This window comes from Centrocercus urophasianus, unplaced genomic scaffold (genome assembly GCF_019232065.1).
Source record: "Centrocercus urophasianus isolate 14NV4802_14NV808 unplaced genomic scaffold, USGS_Curo_1.0 seq_12, whole genome shotgun sequence".
Classification (NCBI taxonomy): domain Eukaryota; kingdom Metazoa; phylum Chordata; class Aves; order Galliformes; family Phasianidae; genus Centrocercus; species Centrocercus urophasianus.
In genome coordinates, this window is record NW_024884364.1 from 3876122 (window position 1) to 3898132 (window position 22011).

A 22011-nucleotide genomic window follows, 5' to 3' on the forward strand; every position below is an offset into this window, starting at 1 on the left:
AAAGCAGAATTAACTGCAGAGCAAATCAATAAAATTTTTGTATAAATTTGGTATTTTTGATCAATCATGGAAGGAAAAATCAATTGATTTTCTGCAGAAAACATAAGACGCTATGGACTTCATTCCTTATAAAACTAATCACATGCACCTATGTTTACCACATCAGTGATCTCTTAATTTTCAGTAAAAAGGAGAATTTGTACCCTGCTTCCAGAGAGAAGTCTGAAAGGATGGATCCCAGTGGTCCAGAAAATAAATGGTCTAATTTTACTGAGTCATCATTTAAAAAAAAGAGGTCCTTATAACAAGTTTCTGAGGCAACCTCAAGAGTCAGCCTCTACGGCTTTATCAATACTGTTTCACCACTAAGATATCCCATGTCTACAGTGATTGGGTTGCAACAACAAAAGGAAATGTACCTTTATTACAAAACAACTGTTTTTATTTTAGTTCTTCACTTGTCATGTGAACATTTTTTTTGCTTCAGATTTTTTGGAGATTACTAAATACTGTGCTACATTAGAGGTGACTGTGTCCCATTAGAATAAAATATGTGAATAAAGGATTTGAATGGCACATTTCTGAGAAATGTTTACAGTAACTAAGGAAAAAAAAAAGTATCTACCAATATTTACCAACTTAGAAGGTAAAGAACTGTGATATGCACACCATAAACAAAATTAATGTATCAAAGCTACACATGCTTATTTTCTATCACACTTAGAAGTCAACTATTAGAAAACAATTCTAAGCAACCAAGTTTAAGGCACCGAATTCACATTAAAAGAGATCAGTGCAGACCAGTCTCTAGGAATGTGAATGTGCTGAACTCCACATTCTGCAGGACTACAGGCAAGATTAGAAGCATTTGTAAACTTCTAAATGGCCAGGATTCCAGGGCAGGGTCCAACTGATAAACTAATATTTTTTGTTTAAGATTATGTTTCCACTGTAAATTACAACACTGAGGCACTGAAGGGTTCTTTTCAAACAAATTTTCTATATGCACGTATGTGTTTTGACACACACTCATAGGGACTCCCTATTAAAATACAAAGCCTTTTACGAAAACAGAGACAATCCTCTGACAAAAGTGCTGAGTTCATGTGAGATATAAGATATGCCTGAACTGCATCAGCTCCAGTGTTTACATACTCTTCACTTCAAGATGCCCCAAATATTAATAACTTTTCTTTAAATGAACAGATTTTGAATTTCATTGCACTATATAACGAGCACTTCTCCAGTTAATTCTTCTCTTTGGATCTGTGATTATACACTTCACTTCTTAGGGATTAATAGAATACAGTGATGCACGACATGAATGGCTTATACAGACTGCAGGAAGAGAAGCCAATCACCTTTACCTGAAGTGGGAGACTTGCAACGCTCTAGCTCCAGGGAAACTGGACTGTCACTGAGTTCAGTCAGGCCTGAAAAAATGGAGTTAAAAAGTTAAGTTACAATCTAACAGGGCATGCTTCAGCTTTCTTGGTCGATGATATTCTGCACTTCAAAGCCATAGTGGAGAAAGGAGCAGTGTGAAAAGTGAGGGAAATACCTATTTCAGAATAACTGTAGTTATCAGGCTGTCCCTACAGAAATTTAGGTCTACTTCAAAAATCACACCTCTTGTTAACTCAGATTTGTTTTCCAAGTGCCTCAGAGTAGACAAACAGTCTCTGTACTTTGTGTAGTTTAAAATTCAAATCTTTGTGATTTGTATAAAAATCAGTGTTCCCTGAGCAAGAGATGTGGAATCAGCTCTATACTTTCATGTGCTGCACAATGCACAGCAGAAACCATAAAATGGGGTGAGGAGGGCATGAAGAGGAATTAAAAAAAAAAAAGACTGAATACTTGTGCAAGAAGAAAGTGAATAAAAGAATATAATCACTACAACACTAGAATCTTAGAAGCATTCACAGAAGACTGCTCATTTTAAAGAGCACAGAGGTGATGGTATTATCTGAATATAACAGGGAGTTTTTCGGACAAGACACCCTTCACATCATTTAGAAAAATTTATGAGGAACTCATCTGCAGCAGTCTACCATGGAGCAGAGCAGCAAGTAGTATAATCCTAGCTTAAACTGCTTAAGCATGAGCTTGTGTTTGTGATCAAACTAAAACCCATCTTAAGCACAGATTGGGCATGTCTGAGCTCATGCTATAATCTACTATGGGCTGACGGTTGAGTGTTTTTGTGAGGTACAGATACATACAATGAAATACTAACACTGATTCTTTTCCAAATGCAGTACTGGTGTTTCCTAAAATTTGACACTATGGATATGGATTAATGAAATCATTCTAAGTTCTGTACAGTTACTCTTGGCTAAGTTATAATCATAGAACAGCTTGAGTTGGAAGGGACCTCAAGGATCATTAACTTCCAACCCCCAGTGCCAAATCCCAGGTAAGATTTTGCTTCTGAATAGAAAGTATTTATTTGGAAGTTTACATAATCAGTATTACAGCTCAAGGTACACTGGTGCCACTGACTTATGTAGGAAAAGCACCAAATCACACCACCGTTCTGAAAGAAAAAAAACAACCACCTTGAGAAGAACCACAATCTCTACATGTTTGGCAAAAGTTTAAAATGCATTTCATATTATGACATTTTTGGAATGGTGAACATGCACTTTTCTACGTCTTACTTTCCACTTTCTACTTTTCTATCTCTTATTTTTAGTGTAGGAATTTATATGTCCTCCAAAAGCACGCTGTCTTAGTCTTGAACACTTCGATTTGCTTAAGTACTGTCACTTGCAAATTTTCCCCTGGTGTCAATCACCCTTGCTTAGAAACACTGAGTTCTACTTATCATCCATCTATATATCCAAAGTTTCTTTTAACCTTATTACATTAACAATAGAGTCATAAAGTCATAGAATCATATGAGTTAGGAGGAACCTTTAAAGGTCATCTAGTCCAACTCTCCTGCTATGAACAGCAACATTCTGCAAGTTCAGGTTATTCAAAATCACCGGATCAGAAACACTGATAGTACAAATAAGTGCAGTTCCAATAATGCGATATAGTTGGGATTCTTTAACTTTTTGTACTTTCTGGTCCATAACTTATAAATGGGAAGGAAGGATGAAAAAATTGAGAACTAATTTTTCATCTCCCAACTAATGCTTCATGACAAAGTAGTAAAAGCTCTGAATCCATCTCTTTGCCTTCCTTTTCATCAAACTGCCTTCCTGCTCTGGGAAACAATCCATTTTCTCCTCCCAACCACTTTCTACTTGTCATTTTGCCTAGGCATGGAAGAAAATCTTGTGACTCTGTAATCTCTAAACTCATGTAAGCTGAGAGAGAAGATGAAGATGTTACATGACATTGCATAATCTGCAATCATTCACTGAAAGGAATAAACACGTCTGAATTTTTATTGATCTTCGATTCCATTGAAGACTGGAGATTCTCTTGAGATAAGAAAGGAAGCTCTCAAGCTCTCCTTTGTACTAGGGCTTATTTTCTAATTCCCTTTTTAAGGAAACCATTTTAATAATATCTCATATGTATTTCCATGCAGCTTGGTTTCCCTCAAATCCTTGAGAGGCTACTACTGATATCATATTAGGAAACACTTTCAATTCTTGCTTATAAGTTCTGTAGGACCAACCTCTGTCCCAAGATATTTTTGCTGAAATTAGCAAAATTTTGAGACCAACTACTGTAAGAAGAACATGGCAGCAAACTTAATGCAAACAACTGAGTTTGGGAATTGAAACAGACAACTGTCAGAAGCTGTACCCATTGACATTATTTTGCTTTGAAAAAGCTATAAACATAAAAATTACACAATATGTAAGTATACCTTCTGAGGCATAAGGTAATTTTAAAGACAGCTCATGGATCCTTTTCAATCACTTTTGCTGCGATTCCCATTTTTTCTTTGTTAAATAAACAAAAAAATTATTGAAGGATCAAAAATGTAATGTGTAGTACAGAATAGTAACATTTATGAAATAATATTAATTTAAAATAATTTTAAAATTTGAATCTCTGAGTACATGATTCAGACTTTCAAGTCTTTAAAGGCATCCAAGCCATCACATCTTTTGTTGTAATTTAATAAACTATAAACAAATTCTCATAAATATTCACAAGCCAATAAGTAAGCTCAGTATCACACTAATTCATAAGTCTCTACACTGAATTACCATGCTATTTCTTTTACATTTAAACATGATGCATTCTTTGGAAATGGCAGCTTGTTCAGAACATAGACATTTACTTAAAACTCAACATTAATTAGCTTCTACTGTGTTGATAGGTGTCATTTAAAGTGTTAATTACTGATAAGTAATGACTCATAACACAGTGTTCTGTTCTTCCTTTAGCAACAAAGTTACTTCTACTCTCATCCTCTCAAAGGACAGGCCTGAAGGAGGAACAGGTATATCTCAGTGAAAACTATGAATTCTGAAAACTATTTTCCAATGGGTAAACATAATTTTAACCTGTTGCCTCTTTGGATGCTTCATAAAGACTATTTTCTTGTTTTACTGACAGATGGTATGAATTTCTATTGATGGTATGAATTTCAATTAGAAGATCAAACTGGTTTTGTAAGTTTGTAGCTTTATGTTCCGCTGCAAGTACAATCACTCAAGATGGAGGAAATGTATTTGTTCTAATATTGGAATATATGCTATCTACTCCTAGGCAATAACACGTACAACTTAATTTTGACTGGTCAAGGGAAAAAAAGCCAACACTCTTCCCCCTTAGTTCAGCACTACTTCAGAGAAAATTTATTTTGTGTTGGCATATAGTCTTGCTACAAATGAAGATGGCTGACAGCAGATGTAAAAAAAAATGACCTTGTCATTGTTGATCATCTCTTTCCTTTGGCAAATCTCTTATATTCAGGACATTGCTTCTTCCCCCTGCTTGATGTTTTTTTTGCCACTCCTTCAGTTGCAAGGCACCTCAGACTGAAACATCAACCCTTCCTTTATCTCGCTGTCCAGGATGATCTTGTGTTACCCTAATGATATATATATCTCTTGATATATACAGATATAGATATATATAGACATATATCTAATGATATATACATCTCTTCTATGTTTACTTCCACCCAAGTTCAAGGAGTATTCCTGTCTTTCTAAACCTTACTCACTAGTGTCCAGAACTCAATATTGCCAGCATAATCTTTTTTTTGGAATATTCTTGGAATAACTCTCTGTATACAAAGACTGTATACAAAACTGTATACAAAGACTGGGTGCAAAATCAGTTTCTTGCAGAAAATTACCTTCAAAATGACTAACAAAAGTATATTGCTTATTGTCCTTGTTTCAGCTGGGATAGCTGATTTTCTTCATAGTGTCTGGCGTAGTGCTGTTTCGGCTTTGGGAAAGAACAAGGTTGATAACACACTGATATTTCAATTGTTGCTAAGCAGCACTGTACAGAGCCAAGGATGTTTCAGTTTGTCAGCTTCTGATACTGCCCTGCCAGCAAGAGGACCGGGGGCACAAGGAGCTGGGGAGGGAACAGAACCAGGAGAGCTCACCTAACCTGGCCAAAGGGATATTCCGTACTATAGGACTTCACGTGAAGATAAACTATAAAACTCAGGGGAGCTGGCTAGAGTGGCAGCAGCTCCTTGGGGACTGGCTGGGCATCGGTTAGGAGGTGGCAAGCAACTGTTTCACACATCATTTGTTTTGTATACGTATATTATCATTACTGCTATTTCTCTCTTCCTTTTCCATCTTACTAAATATTCTTTATCTCAACCTATGAGTTCTGCTTTTTCTCCCCTGATTCTTCCTTCCATTCCATTGGGAGGGGGTCATGAGAGCAAATGACTGTAGGGTGTTTATCTGCTTACTGGGTTAAACCACAACACAACCTTTTTTTTGGCTTCAGTGAATACTAGTCTGATTCTCTCAAACTGACCTTCATGAAATTATCTTCCTAGCTCATTATTTTAATTGAATCAACTCCTGATATGCCTTCCCATTGACTTCAATTTTCATTCATATAATCCTCAATACTGTAGACCTACTGCTTACAATATCACAACTATTCCTGTTTTCACCTTAATAATATCAGTTTTGAGCACAGCTTCAACAATGCTTTTCTTTTCCTATCACTGCCCCTTACAAGAATAAGCCTGTGATCATAATCCTAAATCCATCCTCAATAACATTCTTAAAACTCCTCTCTCTCATAAGAGTAGCAAAACTCAACTTGAGAATTACATAGCAATCGGAGATATTCTTAACTACTGCTCATTAGCTAAGATACTTTATACTCCATAACACATTTTTGCCTTCTTCTTAGTCTTAATGGTCTGAAAGATGCACCAGACAATCAGTACATATTCCTATGTAACTATCAAATGACAAACACAAAAACAAAACACTTTTCGAGGAAAGAGAGTTAATAATGCTTATGAACTACAGTCAAAATTGTAGACTTTGGCTATGCAGTATATAAAAACCTTTTAGGGTTGAATATAGAAACAAGATCAGAAATATTAAGCTCTTAAAACATGTGAACTGTGTTTGTTGTTGTGGATGAACACGTTGGACTCATTGGTCCTTTTTTGTCTTAGACTTCATTCATATTTTTGTATGGCCTTTTTTGTTGTTGTTGTTGTTTGGTGGAAATTCATAAACCTCTGACTGCAGTTTGTCCCCTGAGTTCTAATCTATAGACTTGTAATTAGGAAGACCTGACCAATAAAATATAAAATATTATACACCAGTCCTTTTTTTGGTCTGCTAGATTTCTAACTGGCCTGGTCTTCTAACTAAATAGACTACTTTTTATGAAGTACTATGACACTAAATCACAGAAATTAGTTGCTAAATTATCTACATAGATGACATGCCATTTTCTTCTGTGAGCATACAAATGCACTTCAACAACCATACAACCACAACCACAACTATGTATTTATATGAAATACTAAAACAACTGTCACCCCTTTCTTTATCTCGCCTGCACTGAGTATTCAATGTAAAATCACCTGTCCAGTTGTTCTGCAAAAAACACTTTAAAAAGAAATGAATAAGAGGCATCCTGGAGACCTAATTACATATAAGCACTAAGTCAATTGAGATACATACAGATTGTTGGTCGAACAGTTATTTCTGCAACATTAATTATAGCTTGTTCATCACATCGTGCAGTGATGAATGCTAATATTTAAATTACATATCGCTCTAGTCCAAAATTTTAAAATATAAAAAACATTAATTTTCATAATTCTTTGATGTACGTATTTTTATACCCACTTTACATTCCCCATTAAAGATCAGAGCCATGGGATGGTTCCCCAAAGCCAAATATTCAAGTACCAAACCAAGATTAACATTTAAAATTTCATAGCATGCAACCCAATTGGCAGATTTTTAAACAGCATTGCTCTTCTGAGAATAGGGAAGAATTAATTAATAAGTGTAACCAGGCAGCGCCATTGAAAAACAAGAAATGCTTCATATAAGTAGGTGCACACTGAAATGAAAACGAAACCAAAGAAAATACCCTCATCAAAATCACAACACTATTGAAAATTCATTTCTAAGGCCAAATTTGTCCCATGTAAGTCAATGATGCTTTCTCATTGATTGTTTTGGAAGAGGAAAACAGATCTGAAATATCTGCATAACAAAGAAAACTGTCAAAATGAAGCATGGTTGACATTACAAAGTGTAATAAACTGCATGCATGCTGAATGTGTTTAGGAAACACATTACAAAGCACAAACACACGGGTTTAAGTCAGGCATAGTCTCATCATGATAACGCTATTTGCCTAACCTTTATAGAACTTACTCTGATAGGAAGTACGGATCCGTTTCGTTAAATCTGGATAAAAGTTAGACAGGCCACGCATGCAAAAGTTGTCTTTGGAACATGCCAGTACACCAGCATCAGCAGCAGGCAGAGGAAAGAGAGAAAAAACAGTCTAAAGTGAAAGGAAGTGATATCCATAACCAGCATCTAGAACAGCCAAGGTGAAGAAATTTCAGCAGATGCTTACCTTCCAATTGGGAGATATAACAATAAAAATAACCAAAAAAGTAAAAGATGTAGGATGGATGGTGAGAAAGCAGCTGAGGATCATTTTTCGGATGCATAGTTTCTATGACCAATCTAGAAGAGCATATTCTTTCTTGGCAGTCACCCAGTACATACCAGCAGACTCCGTTCTAGCAGCACAACTGGAATACTGCCTTAAAGGAGTAGCCAAAATTGTCCCTGACACATAGAAATCCTGCATGGTGCAATGCTGATAATAGCTGTTTCTACAACTTCTGTACACAGCTCAGCATCATGTTGCCTATGTTTGGCTGTTCAAATTACACTGGGAGATGAAGAAAGCTTAAAGCTGCTTGTCTCCTCTTTCCTCAACTGTTCCAAATTTACATCCTTAACACTTGGCACGATGAGAACTAAGCTTGCAATGATTAAATGCCTAGAAAGTGAGATAAGTGGTCTTTCAGGGATGGAAGTAGGGCTGAAGACTTACTTTTTATTCTCCAAATATTTCTTTCTACTGAAAGTACAATCATACTGAAAATGAAAAAAAGTTTATATGGACTCCGTGGAGAAATAGGATTTGATGATTTATTGCAGGATCTGCTGATGAAAATGCTAATGTCATAAAACCACTGTAATATCCTGCTTTTATAATTTTATATGTATATTTAAAACATTCAACGTTTCCAAACAGACTTTAAAATCTAATTCTGAAATTCTGCAGCTACATAAATTATATTTCATAACTCTCTCTGACTCAAAAACGTTATTATGGCATATGCAGAGCTAAAAGGTTTTGGTTTTTCCCCTTATACAAGTTAATTTTTTAGATAATCAAAAATGTCTGGCAAAATTTAACTGCAGTGATGAACTGATGTTTCTAACATTTAATACATAATAATAGCTGTGAATTACAAATGTGATCCTCTTGGCATCAAATTTAAGATTTGTTACAAGTGCATTTAGTAAATTTATATTAGGAGCTAACAAAGTGGCTGACTGGAGTTAGTTTTGCTATCTAAATAGCGTGTACCCAGCTATTATGTTATTTCCCAATCACAACTACCTATTCAATTAACAATGAATAACACTTAGCAGAAAGTACAACTAAGTTTAAACTCAAGTCTTACATATTTACTAAAAACAGAAAGAAAACAGCAAACAAAGACTATGCTTGAAAACTACACTTCAAGAGACTGCCAGAGAAGCAGTTTATTTCTCTACTTATGATTTTTAGAGACTCAGGAAAGGGAATTACTTGCTGACTTCCATCCCAAAATAATAAACTTCCTGAAATTTTTTGCTTGTGAGAAAAAGTATCAGTACTTAAAGCACATCGGGTTTCTTCTGTCAAGTTATAGAAATTCCATTGGCTGGCAGATAGTCATGCATGTCAAAAGCACTATAAAAAGCCACAGGCAAAAAAAATCAAAGAATGTCAAGCTCATAACCACAATATTTTAATTTCTACCTGCAGCAAACTGCTTGCTTTTTCGAGGTGAACGGGGCTGGCGTTGGTACGGATCACTTGATCCGTACAATTCAAGGGTTCCCATGCTCAGTAGTACGGTCTTTTGCATGAAGTCCACAACTGCCAAACCATTGCAGTTTCCAAATGCCACTCTGAGGAAAAAAAAGAAAAAAAAAAGTTCCTCAGAGGTATTAGTAATACATAGTTAAGTGGTGCAAAAAATGATTACTGTTTAGTATTAGGAATCCTGCAGCAAAATCTTCATCAGAAACTACTAAAGCTTACTTTCTGTAATTACAGATCTGTAATCCCAGATTGACAAAATCCTGTCCTGAAACATGGTAACTGACATTCCAGAAAGAAGACTATCACCTTTAAACTTCTGTGCAGAATGCACTGCAATAATGAAAAGCCCTACAATTTACACAAATAACACACGAACCTTGGAACAGTAAACCAAAAGGTTATGGAGTTCATAAACAGAAATAATTTGGAAACAGGTCAAAGGATTCACAAAGCAAACTTCAAACACAATATTTTTGCACAAATATATGCAAACATATGTAAGAATTCTTGCTCTGTGTAAAATTTCTGAAGTCTGTAAAGTATCAGTACATTGGTGGGAGTCAGACACCTAACACTTATTAAGGCTCGTGTCTTTTATGCCTTCAACATAGTGTATGATTACTGATTAATCTATCTGGTCAATCATCAATGAGAAAAAACATAAAAAACTGGCAATTAAATAGAGCTTGAGGAGTAAGATGCATACAGATATGCTCACTTGCAGTTCCATACAGAATTTAGTATTGTGAGGTTCATGGTTCAAATTTCTATTTCAGATCTCTGCTGCTCTTGCAAAGAGAGATTAGCACACACATTAAAAAGTTGTTCTCACAAGACAACTTCCAATAAAAATATGATATACATTAAATGACATTTAACATACATTCACCTTTTTTCAGAAAATGTACTTCAGTGATTCTTTCAAAATAACTTCTAAAATTTCAGATTCGAAAGGTAATTGGACTTTACTTGAGAAAATGGTCAGAATGATGCAAAGCAATTCAGTCTTTTAAACAGGAATAGTAAAAATAATAGCAAAAATTACAGTTTAACATCTCATATTACACTCTTCATGTGAAATAAAGTAATTTTTACCCAACAGTCAGGATAATAGCATCTTTTGATTATTTTTACTCTGACTTCAAATACCTTTGGGGAACTTCAAAGTGTAGCTGGAAAGAACATGATTTAGTGCATAAACAATAAATCAATGTATCTTAATTTTGAGTTACTTACAGTCCATAGGCAGAGTTTACAGCAAGACTGGTAATCTGTTGTGGAGGCTCACCATCCACCCACACCAACTGAATAACAAGATCTGCTTGATATCCAGGAGGCATTCGCACAGGTCGAGTCTTAACACTAAGGAGAGGTGCAAAATAAAAACAAATAAACAGATTGAGCCATGAAAAACAAATACTTCCCCTGAGAAAATATTAATGAAGCAGAATCCATTAATAAGACCACAGAAGTATGCACAACTGCAGCATATTTTGCATACACCTGCACATTGAGACTAGGCTTTCCAATCAGAACATGGATAATTTGGAAGAATTCCAGGTTTTGACTCTAATTTCTGCTGTAAAAATAAATCTGAAAATTTCAACATTCCCTAAATGAGAAACTCTGGAGAAGATGTAGATGAGGTAAACAATTTAGGTTAATAAAAATGATTTTTGCTTAACAATTTTGCTTTCCTTTTCTTTTTTCCAAACTATTGTATTTTCTCGTACTATACCACAGAATCACAGAATAATTAAGAGTGGAAAAGACGGCTAACATCAGCTATTTCAACCGTCAACCCATCAGCCATGCCCACTAAACCATATCCCTTGATGCCACATCCACACGGTTCTTGAAAATCTCCAGAGATGGTGACTCCATCACCTCCCTGTGCAGCCTTTTCCAGTTCCTCACCACTCCTGAGAATAAATTTTTCCTAATACCCAACCTGAACCTCACCTGGTGCAATTAGAAGCCAATACCTTTCATCCTATCACTAGCTACTTGAGAGAAATGGCTGATCCCCACTTTGCTACAAGTTCCTTTCAGGTAGTTATGAAGTGACAAGGTCTCCCCCAAGCCTCCTCTTCTCCAGACTAAGCAATCCAATTTTCTTCAGCCACTCCTAGTAAGACCTGTGTTCCTGACCTGCACTGGCATGAATAACCAACTCAGATGGAAAACCTGAAGGTTTTCTTCTGAAAATCTCAGGGATGACATTTCTGTGTTGTTGGAACTATCTTGTTCTGAAGTACGGCAAGAGAAGGTAGATGCAGCATCTTTCTGTACTGCACGTCATCACTGCATATCCAAAACTTCTGGACTTGACAATTCTATTTATCTGTCTAGTGCAAACAATTCTTATTTTCTTCTTAGGAGTATAATTACCTCATACGTGATCTAGTCTTTCTGAATGACTGCTTCCTACATAAAATCTGATAATCTGTTAATATAAATATTAACACCCTTTCATATTCTGTTACGACAAATTCAGTGACTTGCACAGCACATAGCAAAAGTGTAAGAACTCAATACTCTGTAAGTCTATTTATGTTCTTGTCTGGTAGAATTTACTTGATGATACACTGATAGAAGATACTACGCAAGAACAGCAATTCTTTAGATGCATTAACTATAAATACTGACAGTATATATATTACACATCTCCCATTTATTACAGGGTGGGCTAGTATCAAGAGAGGAAGTAGCTAGTCAATACACACATGGACAGCACAGACAGAAAAATTGCAGTTATTGGCAAATAATTATTTCTGCTGTCTGTGCTTCTCTATATATAGCACTGCTGTAAATAACCTAAGCAACACTGGATTGTAGATGTGAGATCTTTGCTGACTGGTTATGGAGAGTATCTTCTGAACATGACTATGATGTGACTCAGCAAGCTCTCCAAGCATTCTTGGTCCACACACCTAACATGGTAGTTGATCAGACCGGAAAAAAGAAACAAACTTTTATTGGGAATAAAAAAGTAAGCACTCTTCACAAGAGAAATGTTCTTAGCGTCTCATTCAATAACCATGCCCATCAGTTTGTTCTTAGCTCAGCTGAAAGCATCTGATGAGATGGAGGCCTTCGAGGCCAATTTGACTACCAGCAATCTATCATTCTTGTAGAAGAGAAAGCATATAGAAAACCAAAAGAAAACAAAACTATAAAACGATAACATGGCTATTAGCTTGATAACGTGAGCAGCACATTAACAGAAAACATACAAAGCAAATAGTGCTCTAACTCTGATTTTTTTCTGAAATCATGAAGAACAAAGGAGAGTACAGTGCATCTCATGCTTTCACACTTGTCTCCAAGGTGCTGTCATCTTGGCTGTTGGGCCCAGCCATGTCATGCAGTGAGGCTATTGGAGCTGGCTGTGTCTGGTATGGAGAAGCCCCAATGTCACCTCAAATAGGCTGGACATAAGGGAATACTTCTTCTCTGAGAGCAGTCAGCTGATGAAATGGGCTGCCCAGGGAGGCGGTGGAGTCACCAACCCTGGAGGTGTTCAGGAAACATTTAGATGTTATACTGAGAGACACGGTTTAGTGGGAAATATTGATGATAGGTGGACAGATGGATTAGATGATCTTAGAGGTCTTTTCCAACCTCGGTGATTCTATGATTCTACTTTCATCTTTTAATCATAACTATGCTAGAACATAAGATTTTCAACAAGCCTTCCCTTCCTTAAATCAAATAAGAATCCTTTAAGGAATTCACCGCAACAATCAATTGTATTCTTACTGATTTCAAAAGCACAAAACAGTTTCCCACTGAGATCTACTAAATAACTTATCTGTGCCTCTTCCATTGATTTTAATGGTTCACATAGATGATTTAAACATATGTCTGAGATTCAGTTGCTAACTGAAAGAGAAAGACAAATGTACAGGAGACCAAAAACTATAGTCAATTATGCATGGACAATGCCACAATATTGCTTTTAAATTTTAATGCCATTTTCAGAAGCAAAATTGATGAAAATATCTGCAAACCAGACAATGTTCATTTAAACTGCTTTTGAAGTAATTGAGACATTTAAAATATTTAATAATAATTAAACTGAATTAATAATTAATTCACTAAATGAGGACAATACTTATCAGCTGTGCACTATAATTCTTTTGAAATTATGATTTATGGAGTTTTGTACAGAATTCCGTTCTGAAACTCTTTAAACCTGTATTTTATCTGTGTGAGAATATATTCATTTACTCCAAAAAGTAGCAGTGTGTACTGTAGCAGACAACAGTTTGTCTCCTCCTAAAGTTAAACACATAAAATACACAGTTCCACACAGTGCAACTGTTTCATAACTGTACACTTTTAAGGCTCTTCTGTGAGTATGAACACGGTTTCCTTTCCCTATGTGTAATAAGATGCATATCCTTCTTTCACAGATGATGATTTTAGCATTATACTAATTACTCAAGGAACTTTACATATTTTTGTGGACTAAAAAAAAATAATTTCTCAGAAATTCCATTATCTATTCCATAGCACTTGTGTTCCATTAAAAACTGTAGATGCAAGATGAATAATTACTTGTAGATCACACTGGAAAATTAGTTGAACCTTCACTGCAAGGGTTTATCTTCACCATAACTTACTTTCAGCGTGTTAAATTCCTTGATAATTACATTGCTTTAATTCTTTTGTTTGTTCTATATTCTGGTTCGTTTTATTTGTGTCACATAATATGATTCACATTCTTTTCTTGATAGTTGACAGATCATAAAACACCTGACAAGAATGCTTACTAGAAAGATGAAGCTTTGAACAATGGCAGACTTACCTAAGACATGGGATACTGTCCTTCATCATTCCTTCACATGCTACAGTGTTGGTACTACCTGAAAGACTCTTTAAAGAAGGAAGCTGGGAAGAGGCATCTGGAAATTGAGGAATTATTTCCGGTTCAGGAGTAATGATATCTTCTACTTCATACTGCAGTCGTACCTCTAGTGACTTAAATAAATAAAAAGCTGTCACAATTTAATAAGAAAGCTAGCTGAAAGTTGTATTATAAATAAAAATTAGAAGCTTTTTTTTTCCTTGAAGATTAAAAAAAACCACGTACCATAATCATTCACAAGTAAAGAATACAGTCATTTGTTTTTTATACAGCCTAACAGTAGAATTGCATAGGAACTTGTCATTTACCCTACACCGATGGAGAAATAATTAAGTATATTCTTCCAGTACCGACTTTGTTCCAAGCTTTTTATTATAAGTGAAAGAATACAGTTTTCCAGAACTTAGTATGAAAAGAGATATTACTCTCTCTCAAGTAAACAATATTTTAGCATAAGAAAGCATCCATCAGAGTCAATGTCATGAAAATTTTCTGCTTATTGTTCATTACCATTTTCCTAAGCCAACTAATTAAAAGAATGATCATCAGCTTCCTCTCCATTGCAACTACAACACCATCTCTAAAGGACAACTTTTAGCCAGTATGCAGAAGTTTAAGTGGGTACTAGTGACCCATGAACTCCATCTGTCCTCATGCAGGGTCAGGAGCACAGAGTTCCATATTCTTTAAATTGTACACGAGTTTGACAGATTCCAGAATGCAAAGTCTAAACCACTTATCTTTCACTTTCTTTCTGCTCAACCATGCTTCCACTCTTTCCACTAATTCAGGAAATCTTAACTGAACGAATTCCAAAACAAATGGGAAACTGTACAGGGAGTTCAAATCTATATAAGTAATCATCTCAAAATATCATAGTAAATATTGGTCAATTCTTTCTACCTCATGAATTATCCAAGGAGAACTTCATGTTGAAAACAATTTAAAAAAAGGTAATTCCCTCAAAGAGATAATGTCTTGGGAATACTAGCTGAACAGTAATCTCAGTGCTGGTTTCTTGAAGTGCTCATACGCAATTGAAAATGTATGCACTGCAAACTCCTCATTTAATGGTCTCTCATTGAGACATTATCTTCACCAATACGAAGATGGAAGCAGTAAGTGCTACCATTTCAGCAGTGGTGACAGCAACGTGAAAGACAAGCCATGCACAGCTGTCACACCACAAAATTAAGACCATCTCAATCAGCTCAGCCACAGATTACTACGCAGGAGACTGTTCCTGAACAGAAAGTTGGCTTCAATGCACTGGAAATGACAGTGGCAATGTTGAAATATTGCAAAGTTTGTGCCAATTGGGTCCAATGAATGCTCAGAGAGTAACAGAAAGAATGCTATATTCAATTTTTTCAGGATCTGTTGAACCTATACAAGACTATAGGTGAGCGTTTCCTGAATTATACCGTTACTGGTGATGAAACATAGCATCATTACTATGAGCACTCATAGTGTGGAGACATGAGAATTCTCCACTGTCAGTCAGTCCACAATAAGTAAAGTGGTGTGTACTGTCTTTTGGGATAGAAAAGGGATGATCCTCCTGAATTTCCTGGAACATGTCCAAACCATCAGCTCTGACTTTCTATGCTGTGACAGTGATTAAGCTGAAGGCTCAAACCTCCAGAGTAAGGCCAGAGAAGAAGAACCCTTTTCTCTTGCAACACAGTAACACCAGGTTCCATAGACTGTGGAGCACATTGGCAATGTGCCTACCCCATCCACTGCATAGTCCAGTTTTGGCATCTTCTGACTTCCATCTGTTTGGGCTGAGGAAAGATGGACTGCACTGGTAACACTGTCCTAGAAATGATGCTATTGTGGCAGCTGTGAAACAGTGGGTCACCTCCACTGGTGCAAATTTTTATGAGTGTGGCATACAGGCTCTTGTTCTTGTCTGATGAAAATGCGTAGCTAATAGTGGTGACCACACTGAAAAAGAGTGTTTTGCAGATGAGAATCTGCTCTATCAACTAGTGTTATTGTGCTCTTTGTATCTGTTGTAGTTTTCAAATAAATAAATAGGAGACATTACTTCTGGAGCAACCTACATACATCCTGAGACTGACAAACTCATTTTCAGTATAGACAGAACTATTGAATGTAAAGTCAGGTACATATTCCAACAAACGCTCCTGTACAGTGACACAGACGTTTTTGTCAGGCTAGAATTACAGCCTTTTTAAAGGACATTAAAATACCCTCACTGTAAAAAAATTCTTCCACATATTTATGTGGAACTTCCTATGAGCCATTTTTTGGTGTTTCCTTCTTGTCCTATCATTACATCATTCAAAAGAGTCTGGCCTCATCTAATTGCTTCCTGCACGGTAGGTATTTATAAGCATCGATAAGATCCCCTCTCAGTCTTCTCTTCTCCAGGCTGAATCAACCCAGGTCTCTCAGCCTTTCCTTGTAAGGGAGATGCTCCAGACCCATTTAGATTGCCTTTCTCTTAAGACTTGTCTGCTGTTGAATATTTTAGATGAATGAAAGAATATCTTAGAAGTGTTGTTGAACCAGTCTATTAGAAGTGGTTGTCACTACTGTGCAGAAATGCAAGGTTTAAACTAAAGTTTAACTTGCTGTATGATGAGTAAGTACCAGCTGACTGCAGAGCAGTTAAAAGAACATGAACTGTGTGATTCTATCTGAAATGAAGTGACTGCTCAAGACATGAAGACTGAAAAAGGAGTATGTGAATAGGATTGAAGCTCAAGATATTTAAGAAAATAACAACTACACCTTGCTTTTCAAATAGTGTCCATTTTGAGGGAAGCAAAGTCAATATAAGCCAGAAAAAAAAATTAACTCCTTTTGTTTTATTAAAGTGACTGATAATTTTCAGTCCCCTTTCATTACAAATTTTATGAAAATAAACTGAAGATACGAAATAATTGACCTGAGTAATGTTATCTAGGAAAAACATACATCAGTCAGTACCACAAGAGCACTAAGCACAACAGAGATGTACTGTACTGAAGTTCTAGAAGTGAGCTACATCAGACAACCATCCTATAGTACGTTACTATTAAAGTAAGAAACAAGAGAGCTGGATCCCAAAACCTCACTCAGTTTTTATCATCATCTTAAGTACAATCAATATTTCATTCAAAAGGTTTTAAATGGAATACTCCTAAATCTGTGTTTATGCAGTTGTACACTGACACAGAAGTCAGTTTCATCTTTCACATTTCATAGAGATGGCGTTATTTCATAAACAAAATTCTGAATGACTTACCGCAATTTCAGTATTTACTTCATGTTTGCTGAATCTATAAACAACCACATACGCAGAAACTCCTGCCACACAGAAAATTCGGCTTTCAGGACACCAGTACATCATTTGAACTGCAAAAGGGTCTTCTTCCACAATCTCAGCTGTTGCTTTTCCTTCCCCTGGCTTCTGTTTTTCAAAGACTTTTGATGTTTTTAATTTGTACAACATCTGCAGTGTAACTGGAATATATTAAAACAAACAGAAAAACCTGATTAACCATAAGCAAATCAGTTATAAAATTCTTCAGTTCCCATGTTCTTTTCAATGGTAGCACAACAAAGAATTACATAAGGCCTAAGAAGAGAAAAAGATGAGTATTATACAGTACAGATTTTATTTTGGTACACTGGTACACCAGTACCAGTAGGATTATGTATTTAATATTTACAAATGGATATTTGTCTGTGAAACACTTTTTATTAGCTTCTGAAGCAGAATGTAAAAGGTGATTATTAGTTGTACGTTCATAACTAGGCTTACACTCAAGCTCCATTTTCTCAATCACATGTGAAACAAAGATTTATTTTGTCTTGCTATAAAGACTGTATGGAGTTCTAAGTGAAAAAATGTGGAAAATATTCTGGTGGCCTGGCAAGACAAAGTCTTCCTGAAAGGAAGATGCTCTGATTTTCTTGACTAATAAGCATATCTGTATTAACACCTGGCTATAAAAACTTTAATATCTAGAAGCTTTATTCAAGAGTACGTCTGCAATACTGCGAATTTTGGAGATAATAGGAATTAAAATTAACCACATTTTGCTTTATAGACATTGCTCTCTGCTGTGTGTTACTGTTTTGTTTGCTTGTCTTTTCTTACTACTTTTGCATGAATTTATCACACTAATCAATCACTGTGTAAGATCAGAAAAAGTCATCCAGGCCACTACCTATTAGGGTGTGTATATACATAAAAGTAAAGCTGTTGCATATATTACTGTAACTGTGCTAGATCAACCCAGCTATCCTGGGCAATAAACAATGACAAGATGGAAGAGCCTTCTAGTTATGTAATCAGATAGCAAATACATCAAAATTACATTTTCTGTTTGCTGGTCACATACATATACTTCTAGGAATCTTAATATACACGGTATCTCCCCAGGGAGGTGGTTGAGTCACCATGCCTGCATGTATTTAAAAACCATTTGGATGTGGTGCTCCAGGACATGATTTAGCAGAGGGGTGTTAGAGTTAGGGTAGTATGGTTAGGCTGTGGTTGGACTTGATGATCTTTAAGGTCTTTCTGAACCTGAGAAATTCAATGATTATAAATTTTCACAAATGCAGCAAGTGCTTCTGTAATGAACACATCATTCTACTGAGTTTTGTGGCGGTGGAAAGGCCTCAAGATGCCCTTGATCCCAGTGTCAAATTTAGACTGGCAGTGTGAATTAGGGGCAGACTTCTTGGGTCCACACGTACTAAGACAGGAAGAATTACAGAATCATACAGCACAAGTACAAGGCAAGATTCCATGCCTTACACTTCTATGAATTATTAGGCACCATTGATACATATTTTGTGCAAAGATAAACTTGGAAAACTGCTTCAGTGGCTTAGCATTTGCCTGTCTCCCAAATATCTATGTTTTTAGATTAAAATTAAAATATGACTAAAAGCAAAGTACTTTGTTCCTTCAAATAAGAGCAGGATATTCTGTTTGACGTGAGTCCTCAAATTAAATTTAAATGTTGTTTCAAAAGCTGAGATATTGTAAAGCTTTGTAATAATTAAAGCTTTATAAATTGTAAGTACTAAGTATGGTACCGGTAATACTGTAAATGTTCTGAAAAGCAGGACTAAGGATGTCAGAAATGCATGGAATGTTTTGTTACTGTTAAAGAGATCCACGAATATTCTTCCTTATCTAAACTTTTACCTCTATGAACAGCTCCTACTGCAGCAGGTATATACATGTTAGAGAGTTATGTTTATATCCATTGAGAAGCTTTTCTATTTTTTTCCTTTCCTCATTCTCTTGTCCTCATTAGAATTCTTTTATTTTTGGTAATCATGATAGCTTGAAAATGCTGCATGATGCAAACTCTAGAAAGAAACTCTAAGAAAGATGCATCTTTTTTTTTTTTTTTTTTTTTTTTACAAGAAATGGAGTCTCATTTTGTCTTTGATAATCTTGATGAGTGAAAAGATTTGGTATTGGGCAAAAGCAAAAATATTTGACAAATGAAATTTATCTTACATTAAAGTATCATAAATGCTCTCCATCTTTGGCTAGAAATGATAATAGCATTAATCATGCCCATTATGTGGTGGGATGAGGAGTCAGCAGGCACTTTAAGTATCGGTATAGTCAGTATTATCATCATATCAGACTGTTTATTAGGGTCAAACAAAATCTCTCTATGTCTAGCATTTCAGATAAGAGTTTCTTTCATGCTCACCTCTTCAGGAAATGGGAAGAGACTGTTAACTCATGAAAGAGATGTTCTATCCTGAGAACCCAATATTACTGAAGAGAGAGAATACAAGGCAACTAACTATGCTGCAGCATTTATGAAGCACAGAGATGTTATTTGAAACGAAATACCATAGCTTTCAACAAAACCATGTGTGTATTTTTAATAAATACATTTTAATAATAAGCACCAGATGTATTTTCTATAGGGAAAAATGCTGTTCTCTGATACATTTAATTAAAGCTAAAATACATGGAATAACTATTTTCTGATGCTTTTTCCTGCTAGGATGAATGGAAATGTTCATCCCAATCAATTCCTGGAATTTGAGACTGGACAAGTAAAGATGCAGGTCTTTAACTAAGATGTCTTACTATATTTTAATGTTTTGTTTTTATCTAGCTGTAAAAAAGACTACATTATATCACTGGGGCTATTTCAGCTTACTGTTTTATATACACAATAGGATTATGCCTATGGAATTATTTAACAGTACTTCATTCTTCCTAGGTTTTGGTACATCAGATCTAAAGTTTTTATCCCTATCCTGGACTTCCACCTCTTCTCTGCTTAAAATATTCCATTAATAGTATTTTTCTCCTAATTTAATCAAAGTTGCTTAATGTCACCGGACCATAATCTAGTAACAGCATTATAGATACTAGTATTCATACTGTAACACATCACGTATTACATGTAAAGATATGTGTGTTTATGTGTGACTTTTCAGCATTGTACGAAAGTGAACTTCAAAAACTTACTGGCAGAAGCATCCCAAAACTTTACTGATCCATCTGCATGGCTTAAAAAAAAATAAAATTAAATGTGTTAAAACATTATGCATTTAAAGAACATTTTCTGCTTTCACTGAGTGATTAATAGAGTGGAAAAACTGTATTTTGCTTCTGTGTTAAGCTTCTCCATACTTTAATGACAATATATGATGGTGTATCTACTAACCATAAGGAAATATTTTATTATTAATATGATTGATGAATACCTTTTGATAAAATCCCTATAGAGAACTAAGCTGACTACGATTTTTAAGATCACAGCAGCACGAAATTAATTCATTTACTAATGCCAAGTTTATGATGAAGCACTTCTGGCCTCGCAGTGCACAAGTATCAAGCACATAAGCCCAAGAACTCTAAAAATGCCACGTATATCCAACTTTTGAAAAGTAAGAGGTCAAGTTCATTCTGCTTAGCACCTAACAGCTGTGTTCTTTTTATTAATGGAAAATAACATTTGAAATACAATTGCAGAAAGGAGACACTTCTGTTTACAATAATTTCCTCTTCTCCTTACTGATACTATTGCACATACCATAAAACAGGTTTTAAGTATCATTGATTACAACAATTTATCAAATATACTGTTATCATCAGTGTGTCTGAGACCAGAGAAAAATAGGAGTGTATCATACAAGAAAGCTTAAGAGTTTCTGTTCTACAGGATGTCTCTTTGAAAATCCATCATGCATTGGTCTTAGGGCTTCCACTGCAATTTGGAGCCTTTTTATGCCTTTTTCTATGGGACTGTCCACCACTTAAAAGTTGAAATAATCCCAGTGCAACACATCTCCACTAATGATATGGTATTAAAATGACTTCCTAAATCATCCAAAGATACAAAATCCCCAGAAGGCCCAAGGACAACAGACATAGAAAAACAGCCGGATCCCTTTTCATGGCCTTCAAACAAATAAATGGATTGCAATGAATTCCCTTTTTCAAAGATTCCACCTTCACAAGCTGATTTCACAAGTAGACTTGCCATCTAACACCAGGGCCTCAATCAGTAATTCTTAACAGCAGTACACCCTTGAACCCAAGGCTCTATTTTCTACAGCAAATGGGA

The 22011-nt window shown here is 35.6% G+C and overlaps 1 protein-coding gene across 2 annotated transcripts in view; it reads right to left on the reverse strand.

The window, feature by feature from the left end:
* The window catches only part of STXBP5L (syntaxin binding protein 5L), a 180184-nt gene that overhangs the window by 43023 nt on the left and 115150 nt on the right, over window positions 1-22011 (reverse strand). Inside the window, exons 14-20 of one of the 2 annotated variants that reach the window (XM_042810372.1) lie at window positions 20910-20950; window positions 17691-17908; window positions 14372-14544; window positions 10795-10920; window positions 9493-9644; window positions 7815-7886; window positions 1368-1433 (exon numbers count right to left, since the gene is read on the reverse strand). In XM_042810372.1, the coding sequence (XP_042666306.1) occupies window positions 1368-1433; window positions 7815-7886; window positions 9493-9644; window positions 10795-10920; window positions 14372-14544; window positions 17691-17908; window positions 20910-20950 (848 nt within the window). The remainder of the gene's footprint in view (window positions 1-1367; window positions 1434-7814; window positions 7887-9492; window positions 9645-10794; window positions 10921-14371; window positions 14545-17690; window positions 17909-20909; window positions 20951-22011) is intronic. The other variant, XM_042810370.1, reaches the window with a different exon arrangement.